Here is a 21441-nt window from a genome sequence, read left to right as displayed (position 1 = left end):
TTCCAGGGTCTTGATTATCGCAGTTCAGCCATTCCTTAATATTTTCTTCATCGCACCCTTCACCAATGCTAAGAATTTTCATTACTTCCGTTATTTCTTTAAAGTCGTCATGCGGTTTAATCGAGGAATTAGATAGAGTTAATTTCAATAATTTATTCCAAGCCCTTTTTAATGTTTGCAATTCCACAGAGTTCCACGCTTCTACCAGCATATAACAACAATCTTTTAAATTTGTTTCCTTAAAAAACGTTAACGTCGTTTCTATTTCACTGTCCTCTGTTGTCAAAAGACGACGCAATAGTTGCTTTCTGTATAAACGTTTTAAAGTTTCCATTAGTTGCAATATATATGTATTACGTTAGGGGGTAAAAACTTAACTGTAAACTTCCCATTTTATCGATTTTGTGTTTCAGCGGAAGGGTGCGTTGGCGCATTATCTAACAACAACAATACGTCGCCCTCTTTCCCCACGTCCTTTTGAAATTTCTTCACTTCAGGAATAAACGTAATGTCATACCAAGTAAGAAAAATATCTGTGTTCATCCATGCTTTTTTTGGTTAGCGTAAGTTAAGGGGATTTTAAGATTTTTAAAACAGCGCAATGTTTGCTTACTTGCTAATGAGATAGTTTGGTGCAGTTTACATTTTCGCACATGCATTTTGTTTGTTACATTTATGATGCTAGGCGAGACTATTGTTATTGTTTGTTTAGGTTACCAGTTGATAATTTATGTTTTCAGTACAAAAATATGATAAGTAACACATGTTCCTTAACTCTCCTCCGTGTTGAAATGGAGCGTCCTCGCCACCTTGCTGCTAATTGCTGTTGATGTAGGCGGTTCAGTTCGATTTCAAATAAGCCGTCGATTTGTCGTTGTCTGTTGAGCATTCTAACATTTTGGCAATATTTGTAGAGGTGTACTAAACCATAAATAGTAGCTGTGAAGGTAAGGAATGCTATAATGATAATAAGGGTGAACTGTACTGGATTTTCTTCGACAGGAATTAAAAACGTTGAAATTTCCTGTATATTACTGAACTTGTAATTTGATTTCGAGGAAAGAATGCGGAGTACTTCAAGTTTTTCGCTGTGCTGGTTGTGTATGATTTCTCTGAGTTGTTGTTGATGGTTGGATATCTGGTAATTTAGGGGCAGATATAGGCATTCCAAGAATGTTCATAATCTGTCAAGATGTGACCGTTTTCTAAAATTTGAATTGGAGCGTTATTTTCATGAATTGTTTCGCATTGTGCTGATTTATCGTTTAAAATTTTTGTAGTACAATTATCAGAGGGTTCTGATTTACAAATAAAACTACTGAAATAATTCTAACATTTTGAAATTCTTTGATAATTATTACATTTTGCTATCTTAGGATCTAAAATTATTTTGCCATGCTTATGTGCTGAAGGGTATACATTATATAGTCTACATTTAGTTTCGAGTATTGGATATTTGTAAATTGTAATTATAGCTTGTTCTAAGTAACAAATATGGATGTCAGAATATTCCAATATATTAATAAGGGGAAGATCCAACTCCCCATGGTTTGTTAATTCATGCACATCATTTAAATTAAGTGTGCCAAAGTAAAAATTGTTATTGCTTTAGGATCGAGTGTTTCAAGTATTCTCTCAAACTGCGAATTAATGCTTTTTGTTTATTATTATTTTCTATTTGCATATTAATTGACGTTTTGATTTCTATAAGATCGTCATGATCTGGTGTATTAGTTATAAATTTTAGCGCAGAACTAAGAAAGTTAATTGATCTTTTAGACCTGTAAATATTTGGAATGAGTTGATTTTTTAAAGTTTCAATTTTATTTACTAATATTTTTGTTTCAGGCTGGTTTTCTAAATTATATGAAGATTTCATTATTTCATAAGGTGCAAGGATGTTGGACAAATTTGTAATGTGATATAAAAACGAACTATTCTAGTAAATGTAAACCGGGTCAGTTTCAACAAGCACATATTTTTTGTTTTTTAAATCAATTACAGTGAATCAATTAAGTTTAGGTACAAAGAAATTTTCCCTAATAAATCTATGTTTTATTCATTTAAATTTATAAAAAAACACTTTTTTTTTGGGAATTCAAGAAGCTCACCTTTTTTATATATTAATTAAAAAAAACAGTAGTTTTTTTTTATAAACACTACAAAAAATAATAACAAAAACATCAAATCCATTGATTTCACATCAAAAAAGTTTTGGTACAAAAACGAAAGCGAATTAAAAATAAATTGATACAGATCATATTTTATAATTTTAATACTTTGTGGGTCCACCTTTAGCTTTAATTATTGCTTGCAAACGTCGATGCATACTTTTTACTAGCACATTAGTGTCAATCTTTGTAATTTTGGCCCATTCAATCTCTATAGCCGCTTTTAAAGTGTCCTTGGACGAAATATTATGTTTTCGAATCCTTTTTTTTCAACAAATCCCATATGTGCTCTATGGGATTAATGTCCGGTGATTGTGGTGGCGTTTGAAGTTGCTTACAGTTATATAGAAGCCATTCACGGACTAGATACGACGTGTGTTTTGGGTCGTTATCTTGTTGAAAAAGAAATCGGCTGCTGTCGAGACCCAGTTTTTGTACGCTTGGACGCAGATTTTTCTTCAGAATGTTCAGATACATATATTTGTCCATTTTATCTGTAATAAACTCCAAATTACCCACACCAGATGCAGCCATACACCCCCAAACCATGATGTTTCCACCACCATGTTTAACTGTAGGTATTAAGTTATTTTCTTGCATCTCTGCATTGGCACGTCTCCACACTTTAATTACTCCGTCTGAACCAAAAATGTTAAATTTTGATTCGTCGGTGAATACAACATTCTCCCAAAACGAATCCGGTTTATTTAAATATTCTTTAGCAAATTTTAATCTTTTTTTCTTATTTGCTATTGATATGAATGGTTTACGTCGCGCAGTTCGTCCATAATAACCAGCTTTGTGCAGCACATTTCTCACAGTCTGGGGATTTATATTTTTTTTGAATTCGACATTTATATTATTCGTTATCTTTACTGCCGAAATGCGCGGGTTACGCTTGACGGCAACTATGGCATTGCGTTCTTCGTAGGGAGTCAAAGCTTTAGGTCTGCCCGACCTGTGTTTTATATTTAGATCACCATTATTTGTATAAGATTTTATAATGTTATAAACACTAGAATGACGTTTCCCTACCTCCTTGCCAATTTCCCGCAAAGTTTTATTTTCCAAATATAATTTTAATATTAATTTTCTTATTTCGAGCGAAATTTGTACACCACGGCCCATTTTTTATTTTATTTAAACAACTAATTACACTAAACTCTTGCTTTTCCGCTTGATTATGTAGTTCTCTGTCCGGCTTAACGAAATAACTAAAAAAAATTTGATCAAACGCAACAAAAACCAAAATTACACGACACACTGAATGAAGTGTACTTAAACTTTTTTGACGACTTTTTGGCTGCTTTCTGAAAACTCAACGTCTCAGTGTCACCACAAGAAAGATAACGGTACAGAATCACTCAATAACGATGAGCATAATGCTGTTCTTAAAATAAGCTTAACGGATTTTTTAAATTTCTATGGAAATTTGTTGTTTGAACGATTTTTTCTGTAAATTTTTACTGTACCTAAACTTAATTGATTCACTGTATGTTGTCGCATAATGCGATAGCGTAATAAAGAAAAAAAAATATTCTGTACATGCTTGTACTCTTATGTTATCTTTGTGAATAACACGTCCCCTATTTGTCGTTACCGTCCTTCCGTTGTCTTCTTTAACAATTTGTTTCGCGTATTTTTTACGTTTTTATTTCGCCTGTGCGTCTTCACAAATATGACGTCACCTTGTCTATAATTCAGCTGCTGTCGATTACGATTCTGATAACGTAATACTCGTTCCTGATTTTCTTGTAGACGTTCGTGGATGTGAGGATACCCCTTTTGATTGAAGAACACGTCCTCGGGTTTCTCGTTGGTTACCGAATGGATCGTTTTATTGTATTGCCGAACGGCTTCAAATATCTGTTCTTCAGGTGCTGAATTGTGCTGGTCTGCCAAAACTTTCGCGAGTTCAATAATTGTGCGTACGCTCTACTTGTCCGTTTGTAGTAGAATGAAACGCTGGCGTTTTGGTGTGCGCTATTTCTAACCTTTTGTAAATTTGTTGTGCACATAGGCTTGTAAATGATAATTCGTTATCAGTCATTAGAAACTTTGCGTTTGGAAAATATCTCGTCGACATACTTGTATATATCTTTTCTTGAAAGTATTTATCTGAAGTGGCAAAATTTTGAGTATTTGTCAGTTGAGCTAATGTATAAGTTATGGGTTTACTTGTCGAAAGTAAAAATTATCTTCTTTTTCTGGTCTTACGACCTTTATTGTTCAACCGCTCGCTTAACTCTAAACTTAACAAATTTTATAATTCTTATGGTAACTTAATGCGCTTGCAGTTCTGCTGGAATCACGCCACACTGCGCCAGACGTATCGTCAGCACTTTTGCGAGTAGAACGGATGCGCGTGTCTTTTGATTGCTTTAAATGTTATTGTTGCTAACTCCTCCCTTCTTAAAATCAATGGTCCTCAATTGATCAAAAATATGCTAAGTTGTCAAAATTGAAGTATGTTATGGGGTTTGCTGCTTTTGGTACTATTTCTGGTACTGCTAGGTCCTTACAATTGGACGATGTTTCTGATGTAAAGCTTGTTTGCAGGATTATCTTCTTTCTCCTATGGCAGAAGAATATTATTGAAAAAACTGCTATTGTGAGAATGGCCATGATTGCCACAGAAGTTTGAGTGGTATTCGTATTATTCTGAAGGCAATCCAAACGTTTTATGTTGTCTATGAATAACTCGTGGATTGATTTCAATGACAAAAGATTTAGTCTTTCCTTTTCAGCTGGAGCAAATTGTGTTCTGACTGGTAACGCCCCGGTTAAAAGCGTTTCGCCATTGTAGAAAGAATCGTTATTTATTTTTAATGTAAGATTGCTGAATTTTACGACGAATGTGCCTGCAACAGACATTTCTTCCAGGCTATTATTTATGGTACCATTAAAGTTGTTTAGTAGAATTAGTACAGGTTGAAGTATTTCTATTGGTTTAATATGATTTGCGTTGCTATGTTGACAAGTTGGATTTTGTTTACTATTTAGAAGTTTTGTTATGCAGGTTTCATTAACTAGGCTAACAATTTGGTCTTTATTACAAATAGATATAGAATTTATTGTCTTGCACTCGCTATTTATTTCAAGTATATTATTTTCTTTATTAATAATGTTATTGAAAACAATAATTACAATCGTATTATTTCTCTCAACAGGTTTAATTAAAATATTTTCATACGTTTATTTTTCCGTAATTGGTATTTTTACGATATACGCTAACATTGTTGAATTGTGCTGTGGATTGAGTAAATAATTTGTGGTTGTGGCTGTGGTAAGTAAGCAATTTCGTGGAAGAACTTTTGTTGGTTTACTTGCCTCCGAAAATTTCTTGAATGTAAAGGTGGTGCGGTGTTTCGCTGCATCCCTCTACGATCCATATTGGTGTTGTGTGAGTACCGTGTGCGGAATTCCTGATTTTCCAACTTCAAGCACAGGTGTAATGCTTGGGGCAGATCCATTGGTTCCTTCATGCCTAATAGTTTAGGCAAGTCGCCGTTGAGGCCGCGCACAAACGTATCTAGCGCCTTGTTTCTGTATGTGTGAGTAATAAGATTACGAGCCTCGCTACCCACCTCCATACAGCCTAGCTTATTAAGTATTAAAGCCTGGTAAAATTCTTCAATTGACCTATTTCCCTGAACCAAAGAAGTCATTTGGTATTCTAGGGTGGATACATCACGCTTGTCGACGTAGTGTAAAGTTAGACACTTACAAATAGCACACCAGTCTAAGGGTGTATTGTATGACTCAAGGGCAGCATCCGCGTTGCCAACGATTTTATTTCTTATCACGTTAAGGATTCCGTAGAATTTAGGTGTGCCCTTACTCGCTTCGTAAATATTTAATATTTGGTTTACACGAGAATTCGCGTAAATATTTTACCACATCAGGTATCTTGTCTGCTAAGCCCGCATTCGGGTTAAGAGTTTGCCCTAACTATGCTGGGCCCCTGCCTGTCATCTTCGTTTATTGTCACGTTAGCTGATCCTGAATTTCCTGCAGGATCATTCGCCCTGATTACTGGTGGACGAACCAGATTATTTGGGTTCGACATTGTTTATTTTGTTGTGTCTGTTAAAGAGTTCGTTTTATATTTTAGTTTGGTAAAAAAAAATTTTCACAATCTGGGTTTCACTTAATGTTCTTAATTAATAATTATCACTTAACTTACAATACAATAACGGCTTTCATTCCTTGCCTCTTGATATTGTTGGTTGTTAATGTTGATAGGTGCTGATGAGTTCGCTTGCGTCCAACGCGTCCTTTTTGCTCTGCTACTATGGGGCCTGATCTCACACTAGTACAGTTGTTTTTAGTATCACTTCACGTTCTCCGAAGAAGGATTCTTAACGCCTTTTGTTTTCCTTCACGACGTAGGAGCTTATTTTGGCTCGGACGCCAATTATGAGTTTACTTGTCGAAAGTAAAAATTATCTTCTTTTTCTGGTCTTACGACCTTTATTGTTCAACCACTCGCTTAACTCTAAACTTAACAAATTTTATAATTTTTATGGTAACTTAATGCGCTTGCAGTTCTGCTGGCGTCGGTTCCTACGTTCCGCTGGATTTCCAGAGAATCACGCCACACTGCGTCTAGCGCGTCAGTACTTTGCGAGTAGAACGGATGCGCGTGTCTTTTGATTGCTTTAAATGTTATTGTTGCTAACTTATATGTTAGCAATACCAATCGGTTGTTTGTTTGGTCGGCGTTGAAGTTAGTGGGTCTTCTGTATTGGCGTGAGGAATCTTCGTACATTGGTTGGCACTGCTGCGGTGGTGCACTTTGGGTATATTGCACTTACACGTTTGGCTTGTATCTTCGCTGGTCATTGTGGTAACTTCTGTTTGGTTGATACTGCATGTTGTTTAATTGTCTCTGGTTGTTGTGCTGTCTCTGGTTGTTGAACTGCATAGCGTCAAATTGGCAATTCTCGTTGTCATGGCTTATAGTGCAAGCGATAGCGTAGGCGGTTTCTAAGTCCTTTGGATTGTGGCCAGTGTGACCAGATCTAAAAAAAGTGTTGCAGCTAAATCAGCATTAAAATAATGCTAAAAAAAAATATTAAAGTGCCAAAAATAATGCTAAATATAAAAACGTTTTTTACATAAAATGATCACTATAAAGCGTTAATTTTTTTAAAATTTTGTATTCAATGTTGCCTTAGAAATATATTTCACTAGAATAAAACAATGTCATGTAGTAATTCAACCATGTATTGTTGAGCCATGGCAAACATCAAAAAAAAACTATTTATTAAATAAAAAAGAATCATAAAGAGTCTTCCAAACATAAAAGAAAAAGTGATCATTCAATTCAATATCACATTGGTTTGTACATACATACATATGTATATGTATATTTCTATAAAAAAAAAATAACATAAATATTATATATATCCTTGGTAATTTTAAAACTTTCGCAACATTTATTTAACCTTTTCAATCCGCATCTAATGTAAAGAAGTGAATTCATAGTGTTCAATATCATTATATTTCTAATTTTTGTTTTTATGAGGTTCATGTCACTGAAAACTCTTTCAACTTCTCCGTTACTAAATGGTAAAACTAGAAACTTCATAACAAAAGAAGACAATTCCTGGAACGGGTTTTCATTTAAAGCATTTTTATATTTGTATACACTTATCCAGAAATCAATTGTTGAGTTTTTGTTTGCCCATTCATACATATGTACTTAGCTTTTGCCATTGCTTTTCTAAAATAGTAATTTCGTCCACTGTGAAATCTTCCATTTGTTGTTCAAAATGTTTATGAAATTTAAATTTTAAAGTATGGTGTTGGGACAAAAAAATCTTCTAAACGCGAATTGAACGGATCAAAAGAGTCAGATTTTAAAACAATTTGATAGGAAAGGTCTTTCAATAGAACATATAGTTCTGATAGCAACAGAGTAGGGTCAGCATTATTACTTTCAAACATTTTATTTACTTTTTTTACATCTGACAGCAAAGGTTTCAAAAATTTCAGATATAATAAATTTTTGTCAGTGTGCAATTTTTTTAATATATTGGCTTGATGAGACGATTCTACCGTTGCGGCAATTTCAAAATGAGTTTTCAACTCTAGCCATTGACTTTCTATACGATTTACAGCTAATTCAATTGACAACCATCTAGTTTCACAAGCTCTTACCAATTTTAATGGTTTCTGACACCAAATACTCAATTTCATCAGGTAACATTTTGGATGCTGAAGACACTGAAAGCTGAATGGAATGACAGATACAGGGAACTATTATTATGTTTTTATTTTTTTCACGTAGTTTTGCTTTCACTCCACGGTTAACTCCAGTCATTACTCTGGCATTATCAGTTCCTAAGCCCACCATGTTTTGAAATTTTAGATTAAAATCCTTAATAACTTTAAAAATGGCTTTGCATATTCCATTGGCTGACGCGTCATCAAGTACACTTAGGTTTAAAAATGTGTTTACAATTTGTTTGGCAGACTGGCTTACTGGAACTCGCGATGATCAGATCATCTACATACACTGCGATCAAGTTCGTCACACTTTTTGAACTTTTGGTATAAATGCACGGCTCACTAGGACATTGCTTAAATCCCAATTCTTTAAGAACAAAGTCTAATTTGGCGTTCCACTCACGCCCGCTTTGTTTGAGACCATACAAAGATTTTTTCAATTTTAACACACGATTTGGATACTTTCTATCCATGAAACATTCTGGCTGCTTCATGTAAACCTCGTCATGTAATTCGCTGTTCAGATACGCTGATGACACGTCCATTTGGTGTAGATGTAGTTTATATTCTACTGCCAATGCGATTATCATACGTATATTGGCATATCTGATCACAGGAGAATACGTTTCGAAATAATTTATTCCGAACTGTTGACTGCAGCCTTCAGCTACTAAACGTGCCTTATATTGTTTCACCACGCCATGCTTATCACGTTTAACCGCGAATACCCACTTGGAACCGATTACCTTATGATTTTATGGTTGCGTTGCCTCTGTGGGCAATACTACGCCATCCAGTTCACCATCACCGAAAACGATTATTTTTGGATCTACCTCTTAACTACTTTTAGTATTCTCAAGGAATATTACGTCACGACTGACGATAACTTTTCGGCTTACTAGATCATACAGACGATAACCTTTACTGGTTTCAGAATACCCAATCATTATGTATTCTTTACCTTTAGAACGAACCTTTTTTGTCTGTTTTTTATCGAGAGCCACTGCCGTCGATCCGAACACTTTAAAATGTTCTACACTTGGTCTCATGCCCGCCCACAACTCATATGGCGTCTTATCTACGAGTACTTTTGTTACTGTGCGGTTACGTATATAAGCAGCTGTCTTAACTACTTCCGCCCAAAAGTGCTCACCAAGTTTCGCATAATTTAACATGGCCCTAGCCATTTCTACCAATGTCCTATTGGCTCGTTCCGCTACGTCGTTCTGCTGTGGAGTATACGGCACTGTTAATTGCCTTAATATACCGTTTTGCTTTAAATACGACTCGAACGCATTCGAAATATATTCGCGACCGTTATCGCTTCTCAGGGTCTTAATTTTAAAACCGGTTTGTTTTTCCGCCATTGCTCTGTATTCTTTAAATGCTTCGAATACCGCATCTTTAGTCTTTAGAAAATAAACACTCGTATAACGCGATTTATCGTCAATAAATGCCGTAAAATAACGAGAACCACCAATTGATGTCGTATTTATCGGACCACAAATGTCACTATGCACAACAGAAAGTAAATATTTTTCACATTTTTCTGTCGCCTGAGTAAAGGGCTTTACACATATTTTAGTTTTTGCACATGTCTTACAAACTGTTTTTTTCGGTACCTTACCGATATCTAACCCTGACACACATTGGTTACCTGACATGTCCTTTAAACACTTGAAATTTACATGTCAATATCGATAATGCCACTTATATGCATTGTCATAGTCATTCTCGTCTTTTCGTACCACTGTACTAAAACACTTGTTTTTATCGTATTCATACACAAATAGTCCGTTATTGTTGAACGCTTTCATTAGAACACGATTTTTGTTGTTTTTGATTACCACGTAAGCACGCTCAAATGTAACTGTATGACCACTCTCGATTGCTTTGCTTACTGACACAAAATTACATTGCAAATTTGGTACATACAACACATTCTTTAGCATAACTGTTGTACCGCCGACGTCGACGTCGCCACGGCCAACTGCTTCAATACATAGGCCTCCCGCCAACCAGATCTTCTCACTAACACTACTGTAATTTTGAAACAAATTGCGGTCGCAACAAAGATGCGAAGTTGCGCCCTGTCAACGCACCACGTATGCGTCGAGGACTTCTTTCCGTTCAAGTTTTTTGTATTCATTATAAAACACGAACGCTCATAACTATTGCCATCTTGCTTATACACATTATTTTTTGGCTGTCTACACGCCGCCGCGAAATGTCCGTATTTTCCGCAATTGAAACACTTCAATTTTTTGCTGTTCTTACTGTTCTTGTTATTGTTACTGTTTTTTGTACATTTTGTAATGTTTCCTTTGTTCTGGAAATTTCCACGCGCGTCTGACTTAGCATGTAAAAGATGCTAGATCTTTTAGAGTTTGTCAGGATTCGATTTATTTATTATTAAAAGATTATATTCCATACAATATTGTTTATTATTAGATATTTCAATTGCTTAAATGTATTACTCGTTTTTTAAAGTTAAAAATAAAATGAAAAATAAAAATAGACCAGTCTCGAACGATGCTGACGCGACACTGCTTTTTTTTCGACGACTCTTCCTGGGTTGTTGGTGCGCTCGTTCTTTTGTGTTGCAGGGATGCAATTATGCGGTTTACCTTACAGTCGGCCAATCCTGATTACAGGAGTCGACCTCGACTCCGACATCATTATCAAACCCATCGAAATTCGGCAAATTACACCATGGCTTCAACTTATCAGATGCATAGATTGATGTATAATGTCGTTGTTTTCGTTTCGACCCTGGTATATCTTCAACGAGATACCTGTCGTGGCCAATCACCTTGGTTACCATGAACGGACCTTTGTATAGTGGCTCCAATTTGCGAGAACCACCAGTACTAACAGGCTCATTCTCGGCGAGAACCAAATCACCAACGTTATATTGTGTAGGTTTCCGATGTTTTTCGTTAAAACGCTGTTTAGCTTTTTCTCGCTGCTGATTAATACGACTTACTGCTTCAGTTTGAATTTCGTTCATCTCGTCATTACTCGTAACATCATCTTCATGTAAAGCTAATATTAATTTATTCTGAAGAATATCTCGAGGCTTGTAATTGAATAAAAGTTCTTGTGGAGTTCGCTGAGTTGTTTTGTTCCTTGTAGTGTTTAGTGCCCACTGTATACCTCTAAGTTGATCATCCCAGGTTTTGTCGTCTTCCGTCGACGGAAGTAACATACCCAGTAGAGTTCGGTTGGTACGCTCTGCATGTCCGTTTGCGCGCGGAGTTCGAACAGCATTCAAAATCTGTTTAATATCATTATCGTTGCAATATTGTCTAAAATCCTGAGAAGTAAACGCTGTTCCACGATCGGTTACTATTCGTGTTGGCACTCCGAAATAGCTGCTTACTTCGTTAAGTAATGTCAATACATGTCGTGTCGCTGTGCTTCTAACAGCTCGTAATACTGTAAATTTCGTGAATGAATCAACGAGGACTATTACGTGTTCGTTCTGCTTCTTGGTACGAGGAAAAGGTCCTAGATGATCGATATGTACCGTCTTGAATGGTACAGGTTCTATCTCGTCATAATGATACGCTCCTTCTATTTTGCCACCCCGCTGTTTATTATATGCGCATTCAATGCACGATTTCAAAAATGTCTTTACAAAATTACGCATTCTAGGAAACCAAAAATATTTATTTAATTCTTCTAAAGTCTTTTCTGTACTAAGATGCTTAACTTTCTCGTGCACGCTCTGTACAATTTTGTATCGCATTGATTTCGGTACTACCCATAGCTTGTTACTTTTCTGTTTTCGATAAAGTCTTCCGTTTTCGATTTTGTATTCATCATTAGTAATTTTATCACCGCTGGCGAGTTTTTCTACAATATCTCGAATATCTTTGTCTTGATGCTGCATACTGTATATCCAGTCACCTACGTCTAAAGTTGTTTTCGCAATCTTCAGAGACGCTGTATCGATTTCTTCACCTTTTTCATATGGCATTCTGCTGAGAAAATCGACATGCTCCATTCTTCTACCTGGTCGGTGTTCCAATTTTACAAGAAAGTCTTGAATACGTAGCCACCAACGTGCAATTCGTGGTATCAACTCACGTTTGTGCATTGCTGTAGTAACCGCGCTACAGTCAGTCACAACTACGATCTCTTTCCCTTGCACATAATACCTAAAACGCTCTAGGCTGCTCACCACCGCCAGTACTTCCAGCTCATAGCTATGAAAGTTTCGCTCGCTGTCTGTCGTAGATCTGCTGTAATATGCAACTGGTTTCCAGTCGCCGCCTTCTCGTTGTAAAAGTACACCCGCAATACCAACAGAGCTAGCATCAGTATGAATCTGATGATCTGCCTCGACACGATATCCTGTCATCAATGGCTTCGATGTTAACGCTGTTTTCAATGCTAAAAATGCTTCTTCTTGTTTTTCTGCCCATTGAAATTGTTGACCTCTACGCAGCAACAAACGTAACGGCTCACTTATAATCGAGTAGCCTGGTACAAAACGTCGAAAATACCCGCTAAGACCAAGAAAACGTCTTACATCTGTTATAGATTTTGGAGTTGTAAAACAATTTACGGCAATTGTTTTCACAGTACCTGGACTTATGCCACCTGAATGAAGTTTGTGCCCTAAAAACTCGATCGTCTGCTTCATAAACTCGCATTTTTTAATATTTAATGTTAAATTAAGTTCGCGCAATGCCTTAAAAACACGTTTAAGTTTTTCATACATCTCGGTGACGTTACTGCTACCTACTAATATGTCGTCCATATAGTGGATCATGTCACCAGGTCGAGTTCTATCTTTGATATTTTGCATTAGCCGCTGGAATACCGCAGGCGCGTTTCTGAGGCCAAACGGCATTCTCTTAAACTCAAACAAACCTTCAGTTGTTATAAACGCTGTATACTTGCGACACCCTTCTTCTATTGGTACCTGATAGTACCCGCTGTTTAAATCTAGTACTGAAAAATATTTGTATCGCATGGCTTCGCTAAGCCTTTCTTCAATATTTGGTGTTGGATAAACTTCTTTTATCGTATGCTGATTAAGTCGCCTATAGTCGACGCAAAGGCGTTCACCCCCAGTTTTCTTTTTTACTAAAATAATTGGACTTGCGTATTCGGATTTAGATGTGGCAATTATATCGCATGCCAAAAGTTCTCTAATCATTTCGGTAACTAAATGCTTCTTCGGCTCCGGCACCCTGTACGGTTTTTGAGCTATTGGTACATTCGTTGTCAATTCGATTTTCATTTCCGTCGCGTTAGTCAAGCCAATATCAGTAAGATTTTCCGCAAAAACGTCTGTGTTATCAGCTAACAACACTTGCAAGTCGGCTTTTACATTTATATCGTCAATACTGCTAATAATTTCGCTGAAATCAGTTTCTCGATGCTTAAGTTCTACCTTTGTAACCTGCGTAGAAAATACGAAGTCGTCGTTCTTTATTTCTGCAACAACATCTGCGTTTTTAAAAATATCTTGCCCCAAAAGCACGTCCATTGTTAATATATCATCATCAACAATAAACAAATTGACGATTAAAACTACATCATCAACAGCCATGTTCACGTTGATACTCTCAGTTGAAGTACGTTTTCCACCGCAAATGCCTATTATTTCTACAGCGCATGGATACTTCTTGGTATTTAAATTTGTTACAGCTGATCGTCGTATCATACTACATTCACTACCAGTATCTACGAAAGCTACTAACGCCTTACCGTTTACGCTGATTGGTTTTTCGAAAAACTTAGATGGTTGGTGTATGTGTGTTTTCTTCACAGCTACTGCTTTTTTACCACAATTTTCTGGTTCGTTACTTCCGTGGAATTTATTACAATCTTTACATTTACGCGGTTGCCTCGGTTTTGGACAATTCCGCGCGATATGTCCGCATTCTTTACAATTATAACACGTTATGCCTTTTGTTTCGATTGTATTCCGGCGCATGTCTTTTGCACTGTCTTTACTTCGATCACTCGTATATTCATTTTTAAGTTGCTTTGTCACAGTTAAGTTTTGAAGGTAACTTTCAATTGTTTCGCGCATATCTTTTAACGAATTAAACTTCAATGCAGCTATTGCAGTCTGCAATTCACGGTGTTTCAATCCGTCGCGAATGTATTTTATAATTGAACTTTCACTCAGGCCATACCGTCGGCCTAGTCCGCTCATTCTAAAACAATACTCTAAAATCTTTTCGTTTTGCATACGTGTAGTACTTGCCATTTTATAATGTACTTGCGCTTCATTCAATTCACAACCGAATTCGCTTTTTAATGCTTTCGCCAAATCAGGCCAATTGGAATAAAATGCTGGTGCTGCGTCTAACCACATACGCGCAACACCTTTTAATTTTCCATACACGGCTAAGAGTAAACACTTTTCGTCCCAGTCGTAAGCACTTATGGAACTGTCCACTCTATTTACAAATTGTGTCACTGTTAGTGAGTTATCAGTAGTTGGGTCAAACTCAGGAATTGTCTCTGCAATTTCCTTTACACTGGCACTTCGTCCCTCTGTTCGTATTGAATTCTGTGGTGTAGTAACTAAACGTTCTTCATTTACATTTTCTCGCACTGTATCATTATTTCTTTGCTGCATTTGACCAGCAAAACTTTGCATAGTCGTCATCATATTCTGCATCATTTCACGCAAATCATTTACCTGGCTTTGTAAATTAGATTCTGTTTCGATTTCGATTTCATCACTACCTAAGAAATCATTTAATCGCATTATCAATTCCGCTTTTGAACCCGATGTTAGTAAATTATTATTACGTAGTTGCTCCTTCAGTTCGTCAACTTTCAAAGATGCTACTTTTACTTTCATTTTGCGTTTTTTTTTTTTTTTTTTATTAACAAATATTCTTATTGGATTTTACTTTTCACAATTAGACAATACAACACACAATTGTCACTGTTTGTCTTCTTTTGTTTTTACACTTTCTGTATGTATCCGTTTCGCAAACTCTCGTCCATTCGTACGCGAGAATGTAATTCAAACACAAACCGTCACTTGTTTTTTTATTTATTTCTCTCTCTCGTTTCACCGAACGCTTGTCCGTTTGTACATGCGCAAATGCAAACCTTCGTTTTTCTTGCTTTTATGCCTCGCCAACTGCTCGTCCATTCGTACGCGCAACAGGCAAATTACAAAACAATTATGTCTACGTTTTTAAATGCAAACCGCCGGTTTCGTTTCTATGCTTCGCTAATCGCTCGTCCATTCGTACGCTCGATAGGCTAATCGCAACAACAATTCTGTTTGATTTCAAACGCAAACCGTCACCAACATGACGTTCTTGCCACACTTGCTCTGCTATGTTCAAACGCACGACCACTCGCATGTGCGACTGCTCAAACCGATCACAACAATAACACACACATGTGAGGCTATGAGAAGCATCTCACTTCTGAACTAAAAGATGCTAGATCTTTTAGAGTTTGTCAGGATTCGATTTATTTATTATTAAAAGATTATATTCCATACAATATTGTTTATTATTAGATATTTCAATTGCTTAAATGTATTACTCGTTTTTTAAAGTTAAAAATAAAATGAAAAATAAAAATAGACCAGTCTCGAACGATGCTGACGCGACACTGCTTTTTTTTCGACGACTCTTCCTGGGTTGTTGGTGCGCTCGTTCTTTTGTGTTGCAGGGATGCAATTATGCGGTTTACCTTACACATGCATAAGCGTTTCTGTACTTGTTTCATATTTTTGTACACATGCATTTTGTCGCGCACCTTCTTCTAACACTTTCACTTTTAAAACGTTCAATGATGGCAATGCATCTCTTGTTTCCATAGCAACAACGAAGTTTTCAAATGCCACTGGTAAACTTGATAATAAAATTATCACCAACATTTCTTCGGGAATGTCCACATCTATTGCAGCGAGACTTTCTCTAATTCCACAAAACTCATTTAGGTGGTCTGCAACAGCACTACCCTCTGACATATTGAGGTACAATAGTTTTTTAAACAACAAAATTTTACGCGCAGGCCCTTTTCGCCGATGGATTTCACTAAAATTATCCCATGCAGCCTTTGCGCATGTTAAATACCTCACATGGTTAAACTGTGACGGTTTTATGCAAATTAAACGATTTTATTATTCCGTTAAACGAATTATAATTAAATTTCTTTATTTTCCACAGCTCGCTGCTGTTCGGTTTAAGTGAGTCTTAAAAACTGAAATTTACAATCATTTCCTAGCCTACAACTAACCAACGGCGTCGCGCTGCGCTGCCACCGTTCTGCCACCGCTTTGCCTGTGCGAATTCAATTCTGTTGACACCGTGTGAACGCAGTTATGCTGACACAACGGTTCGCATGGAATATTTGGCAGTCGACTGCGTAAACATAATTATGTTGGCTCGTAGGTATCGGATTACACTTAGTGTGAGCGACCTGAGTGAAGGTTGCGTCGGCGGATGTGTTTTCGTCTAATTGGTCATCGTGAGAGTTAATTCACGATAACTTGCATAATAAAATTGAAGCTAGCGCTTTTTCGATTTTTAACTCAAATGCAGCCTTTTCTGCATTTGTCATTGTCTCTACTTTGACCTCTCGGCCACACACCACTCCCCACATATCGGAGTGTATGAGGACACTCCTCATTTGTACAGCCCATGATATGTAGTTGGATTCGTTCAATCTGTAACAGCGCACTCATTTTGCACTTCAACTTTTATAACTTTCACAAAAATAATATTCAACTGTTTATTTGAAATTCCGACACACAGAATTTTGTCCGATTCGCGATACCGACACACCGCAATGCACTTTTGTCTATTTGCACTTTATTGTTTACCGCTGTGGGCCCATAACCTGTTTGGTTCATTTATTCAAATAAACTGAAGTTACAAAACTAATGCACAAAGAAATAGAAGCTTAAAGTAAAAGAGAATAGGATAACGACAAATAGTGATGGAAGTGTTGCCATATCAAACTTTATTTCCAACACTTATCCGTGCTGCTTCCAATTTTTCAGGAACTTTTGAGATCCGCTTTTTCAGAACCTTGTGTGTGGAAGTCCTACTTCCCGTGGAATTTGCTTTTCAATTTTATTTTTTCCGTTACCGCAGGATAAAAATGGCTTTAAGACCTGTTGAGCCCCCAGTTAAGAAACTGTTGTTTGTCGCGAGTAAAAGAAATTATATTTATTTGGGCAGTACACTGAAACAAATGTGTCCTAAAACTAATGGGAATGAAATAGCACTAAAGACATGTCTTCCTTAAGTTAAGGAAACACGATTCTACTTTTAAGTACATATGGTTTCCTTAAAAAGAGGAAAATATTGCCTTAAATTAAAGAAAATTTTCTTAAACGAAGAAAGAAGTAAAGACGTTCTTAATATAAGGCCATCAAATAAAAACCACTTCCTTAGATTAAAAGGTCTTTGACTCTAGAAAAAATGCAAAACTTATTTTTTTTCATTTATTTCATTTCATTGTTCTTAAAATTAAACTTATGTTTTTAAAACTTATTTTATTCATTGTTCTTAAAAATTAAACTTAGGTTTTAAATACTTATTATTATTTACAATAAGACTTAATAATAGGGAAAATAATCTTTTAAATTAAATATATACAAGTTTTGCAATTCTCCTCCTGTTAAATAGGACTGAAAATGGCTCTCAAATTTATTAATTTTGATTTCGTAGATTGAGCAAATTTATATTATTTTCTAGTTTAACGACTTCACAAATTTTGTACACTGTAAATTGGGGTTTATAAAAAAATATTATAAATTTTTTTTTTTTAAATATTGTGTCATATCGCTTTACAAATGAATAACAAATTATTTCATCTGTAATATCAGTTGTGAAGTGCTTTTTAAATTTATCGTAATATGTTGAAGTTTTCGAAGAGTATTGTCGGTTGCTGCAGTTATATTCTAAAATTTCAAAATTTTGTATAAATTCAGAAAAACAAAATGTAAGTTTCCTTGCCAAAGATAATAATGTGTTTTTTCTCGATGTTGTATTTTTTGCGTACGTTTTTAATTGTCTATGTTTGCCCTCAAACAAAAACGTCCAAAGATTTATCAATCCATCAATCTGTTATTATTTTACAATAGTGAATTAAAAAATGGTGTTTAGGTTTCAACGTATCTTTAAATAAATGAACATATTGTTTATTATGAAGCATGATGTGCTCTTGGAGGCTTTGAAAGTCCATTTCAGAAAATTCTGAAAAAAAGCACTAACTCAACCAGTTCGCTCAAATTTAATAAAAAATAACCATACTTTATTATTTTTAGGTATTTTTTCACCAATGAGTAATGGGAAAATGTATATAAAGCACATAATTTCTCTCCCGGTCATTTTAAGTTTAAAGTTCTTTAGGTGTTCTGCTTTGAGTGGCGGTGACTTATTACCTTTTTCAGTTAAATCATAATCGAAATTAGATTTTTGACAGTTTAAAACGACTAGATCAAAAAACATATTTTCAATAAAATACAGTATTATGTGACATAAATCATAAATTGAGAACGCCTTCAAAAAGATCATGCAGAAGGTCAACGGAATTAATAACACTTGGGTTATTTTAGTCAAAAAAATATTTTAGTTCTGCATTGACACAGAACGTTCTTTATTTGGTAATCTTCAAAATACAAAAGACAAAGCATGTAGGGTTATGCTTCTATTTATACTAATGGATAATCTACAATACATATGTATAATTTGTTGTTCTTGATAATGGTGTTTAGTTTAGTGTTATCGCGTACTTCGGCCATTGACCCATGTGATAGTGATGTGTTGTAAGTTACATGTGCTTTAACTCTCCCCTCCTTTTAGAAATAGTAAAGAGTGGTGTTCTTCTTGGTTAGGTATTCCATTCCTTGTTTTCGTAGTATTTCCTCGTAACGTTTTTGTGTCATTCGTTGTGTTTTCAATATTTTATATCTGAGTACTGCATAATATAACTTAGATGATAAATATGTTATAATTATTAAAATAGCGATTATACTTATTATTATAAGAGTTGTTTTAATAGGGTGTTCCTCAAAAGGAATTATGAATGTATGTAATTTTTGGATGTTGCTAAATTTATAGTTAGATTCTCCATTCAAGATTTCTAATAGTTTAATTTTATCATTAGAGTGTGTTTTTATATATTCGTTAATTTCTTCTTTTTGGTTATGATATTATTTACCATCAATTTTTATGGTATCAATAAATTGTATTAAATTAGTTCCATTAACTGTTTCATTATTAATTTTGTGTTCTCCTTCGAGGAGAATGTTTCCTTGGTTTATCTGTAATAGGGGGATATTATTTTCTTCTATTGTATTACAAAAGGCTTCTTGGTATTCTAATATTGGTATAGTACAATTGTCTTGCTTGTTTTGCTTACAAATATATTTACTCATATTATTTTTACATTTAGTGATTGTTATGAGTTTATTATTACATTGTGCTATCAATGGGTCTAATATAAGTTTCCCATGATGATATTTTAGAGCAGTTATGTCGTAGGTATTACATTGCTTTGATATGATTGGGTATTTATATATAGTAATGAAGGCGTTATCTACCCTGAATACATGTATTTCTGCGTATTCTAATATATCTATAGCTGGAAGGGTTATTTTTTCTGTATTCAGGATCTTTTCCACTTCTTCTATATTTATTGCAAATGAATAAAAAATTTTATTTTTTCAAAATTTATTGTTATAGTTAAGTCTCACAGTTCCCTGTGTATTTCTTGCAATACCATTCTTTATTTAATGGCTTTAAGGTTAATCGTGTCTAATAATTTTTCGAAGTGTGAGTTTATTATTTGTTGTTTATTATTATTTTTTATGATATTATTTATTTTTTCTTTTATTTTTATGACATCGTCATGGTCTGGAACTCCAGTTATGAAGCTGAATATAATGCCTAGGAAATTTAAAGCTATTTTACTATATGTTTTGTATAACGATGACCGGATTTATCTCTTCTGTCTGTTTTTTCGTAGATTATTTGTCCTTCTTGGAATTCTCTGTGTTTTCTTTTCTTGTTGTGGTATTCAAGCATGTAATTTTGTTTCTTTTTTATTTTTTCTGCTATGTCAGGATGTAGGTTCCTGTTAAAGATTACATCTACTGGTCTTGCTTCGGTTACTGAATGTAGTGTCTTGTTGTATTCTTTTACTGCCTGAAATATTTCTTCATCTGCTGTACTTTCCTTGTCTGCTGCTAATGTCCTAGCTATTTCTAGTATCGTCGAATGTAACCGCTCGACTTGTGCGTTCGATGTTGAATGATGCACTGCTGTGAGTACATGTTTCATTTGTAGCTTTTTCATTAGTGCTGTTGTGCCGACGTCGCTGAATATATTTTCGTTATCTGTCATTAGTTCGGTACAGTTGGGGAATATTTGTGTGATGACTTCTTCTATTATTTCGTAGAATTGTCGCTTCAAACGAGATTGTTCCAAAAGTTGAGCGCTGTATGAGCGCATGTCTGAATTATTTGTCGAAGATGCCGTTGCAGGCCCAAAAGTAACCCAACCCAAATTTGTTAGTTGTGCGTGTGGCTCGTTGTGACCACCCTTAATAGTGTCTCCCACCAAAATGAGACCCCAGATGTTAGCTCCTAGGAGAATGTCAATGCTTTCCGGAGTTCCAAAATGTGGATCTGCCATTTGCAGACCACCCAAGTGTTTGTATTGACTTCCGTAGATATGCGCTGTGGGAAGCACGGAAGTAATAGATTTGATAACCAATAGATGAATTGCCAAAGAAAATTGCGAATGTGTTGATTTGAGTGTAACTGTCACCATGCCGTTGGTGCGTGTATAGGGTAATGCACCAATACCCTCGACCGATACATCATAGCTGCTTCTGTGAAGATTCAAAACATTAGCAAAACGTTCAGTAATGAAGCTTACTTGTGACCCAGGGTCGCACAAAATCCTAGCCAAACATTCTTTAGAATTGTCACCAGAAATATAGGCACATGCTGTGGCGAGAAGCGTGATCTTGTCACCCTGAGCATGGCATCCAATTACAGAATCGCTGTGTCATAATGTAG

The 21441-nt window shown here is 35.5% G+C and overlaps 1 protein-coding gene across 1 annotated transcript; it reads right to left on the bottom strand.

The window, feature by feature from the left end:
• Positions 1–2417: 2417 nt before the first annotated feature.
• On the bottom strand, positions 2418–10137 carry LOC128922137 (uncharacterized). The gene is made up of 4 exons (XM_054231761.1): positions 10094–10137; positions 8868–9011; positions 2942–3129; positions 2418–2809 (listed from the first exon to the last, which is right to left on the bottom strand). The coding sequence occupies exons 1-4, from the start codon at positions 10135–10137 to the stop codon at positions 2418–2420; spliced, it is 768 nt and encodes a 255-aa protein (XP_054087736.1).
• Positions 10138–21441: the final 11304 nt, after the last annotated feature.

Source organism: Zeugodacus cucurbitae, chromosome 5, assembly GCF_028554725.1.
Source record: "Zeugodacus cucurbitae isolate PBARC_wt_2022May chromosome 5, idZeuCucr1.2, whole genome shotgun sequence".
In the NCBI taxonomy this organism is placed as follows: Eukaryota; Metazoa; Arthropoda; class Insecta; order Diptera; family Tephritidae; genus Zeugodacus; species Zeugodacus cucurbitae.
Note: the sequence above shows the minus strand (reverse complement) of the source record. Positions and strands in the feature narration are given on the sequence as shown.

What these genes read in the sequence shown, in the direction of transcription:
- LOC128922137 (XM_054231761.1), bottom strand. Translation starts at nt 10,137, where the DNA reads ATGACTATGACAATGCATATAAGTGGCATTATCGATATTGACAT. An exon ending in GGCATTATCGATATTGACAT is followed by an intron (nt 9,012 to 10,093) that starts GTAAATTTCAAG and finishes TCCTGTGATCAG; the next exon opens with ATATGCCAATATACGTATGA. An exon ending in GAATGTTTCATGGATAGAAA is followed by an intron (nt 3,130 to 8,867) that starts GTATCCAAATCG and finishes TATAAAACACAG; the next exon opens with GTCGGGCAGACCTAAAGCTT.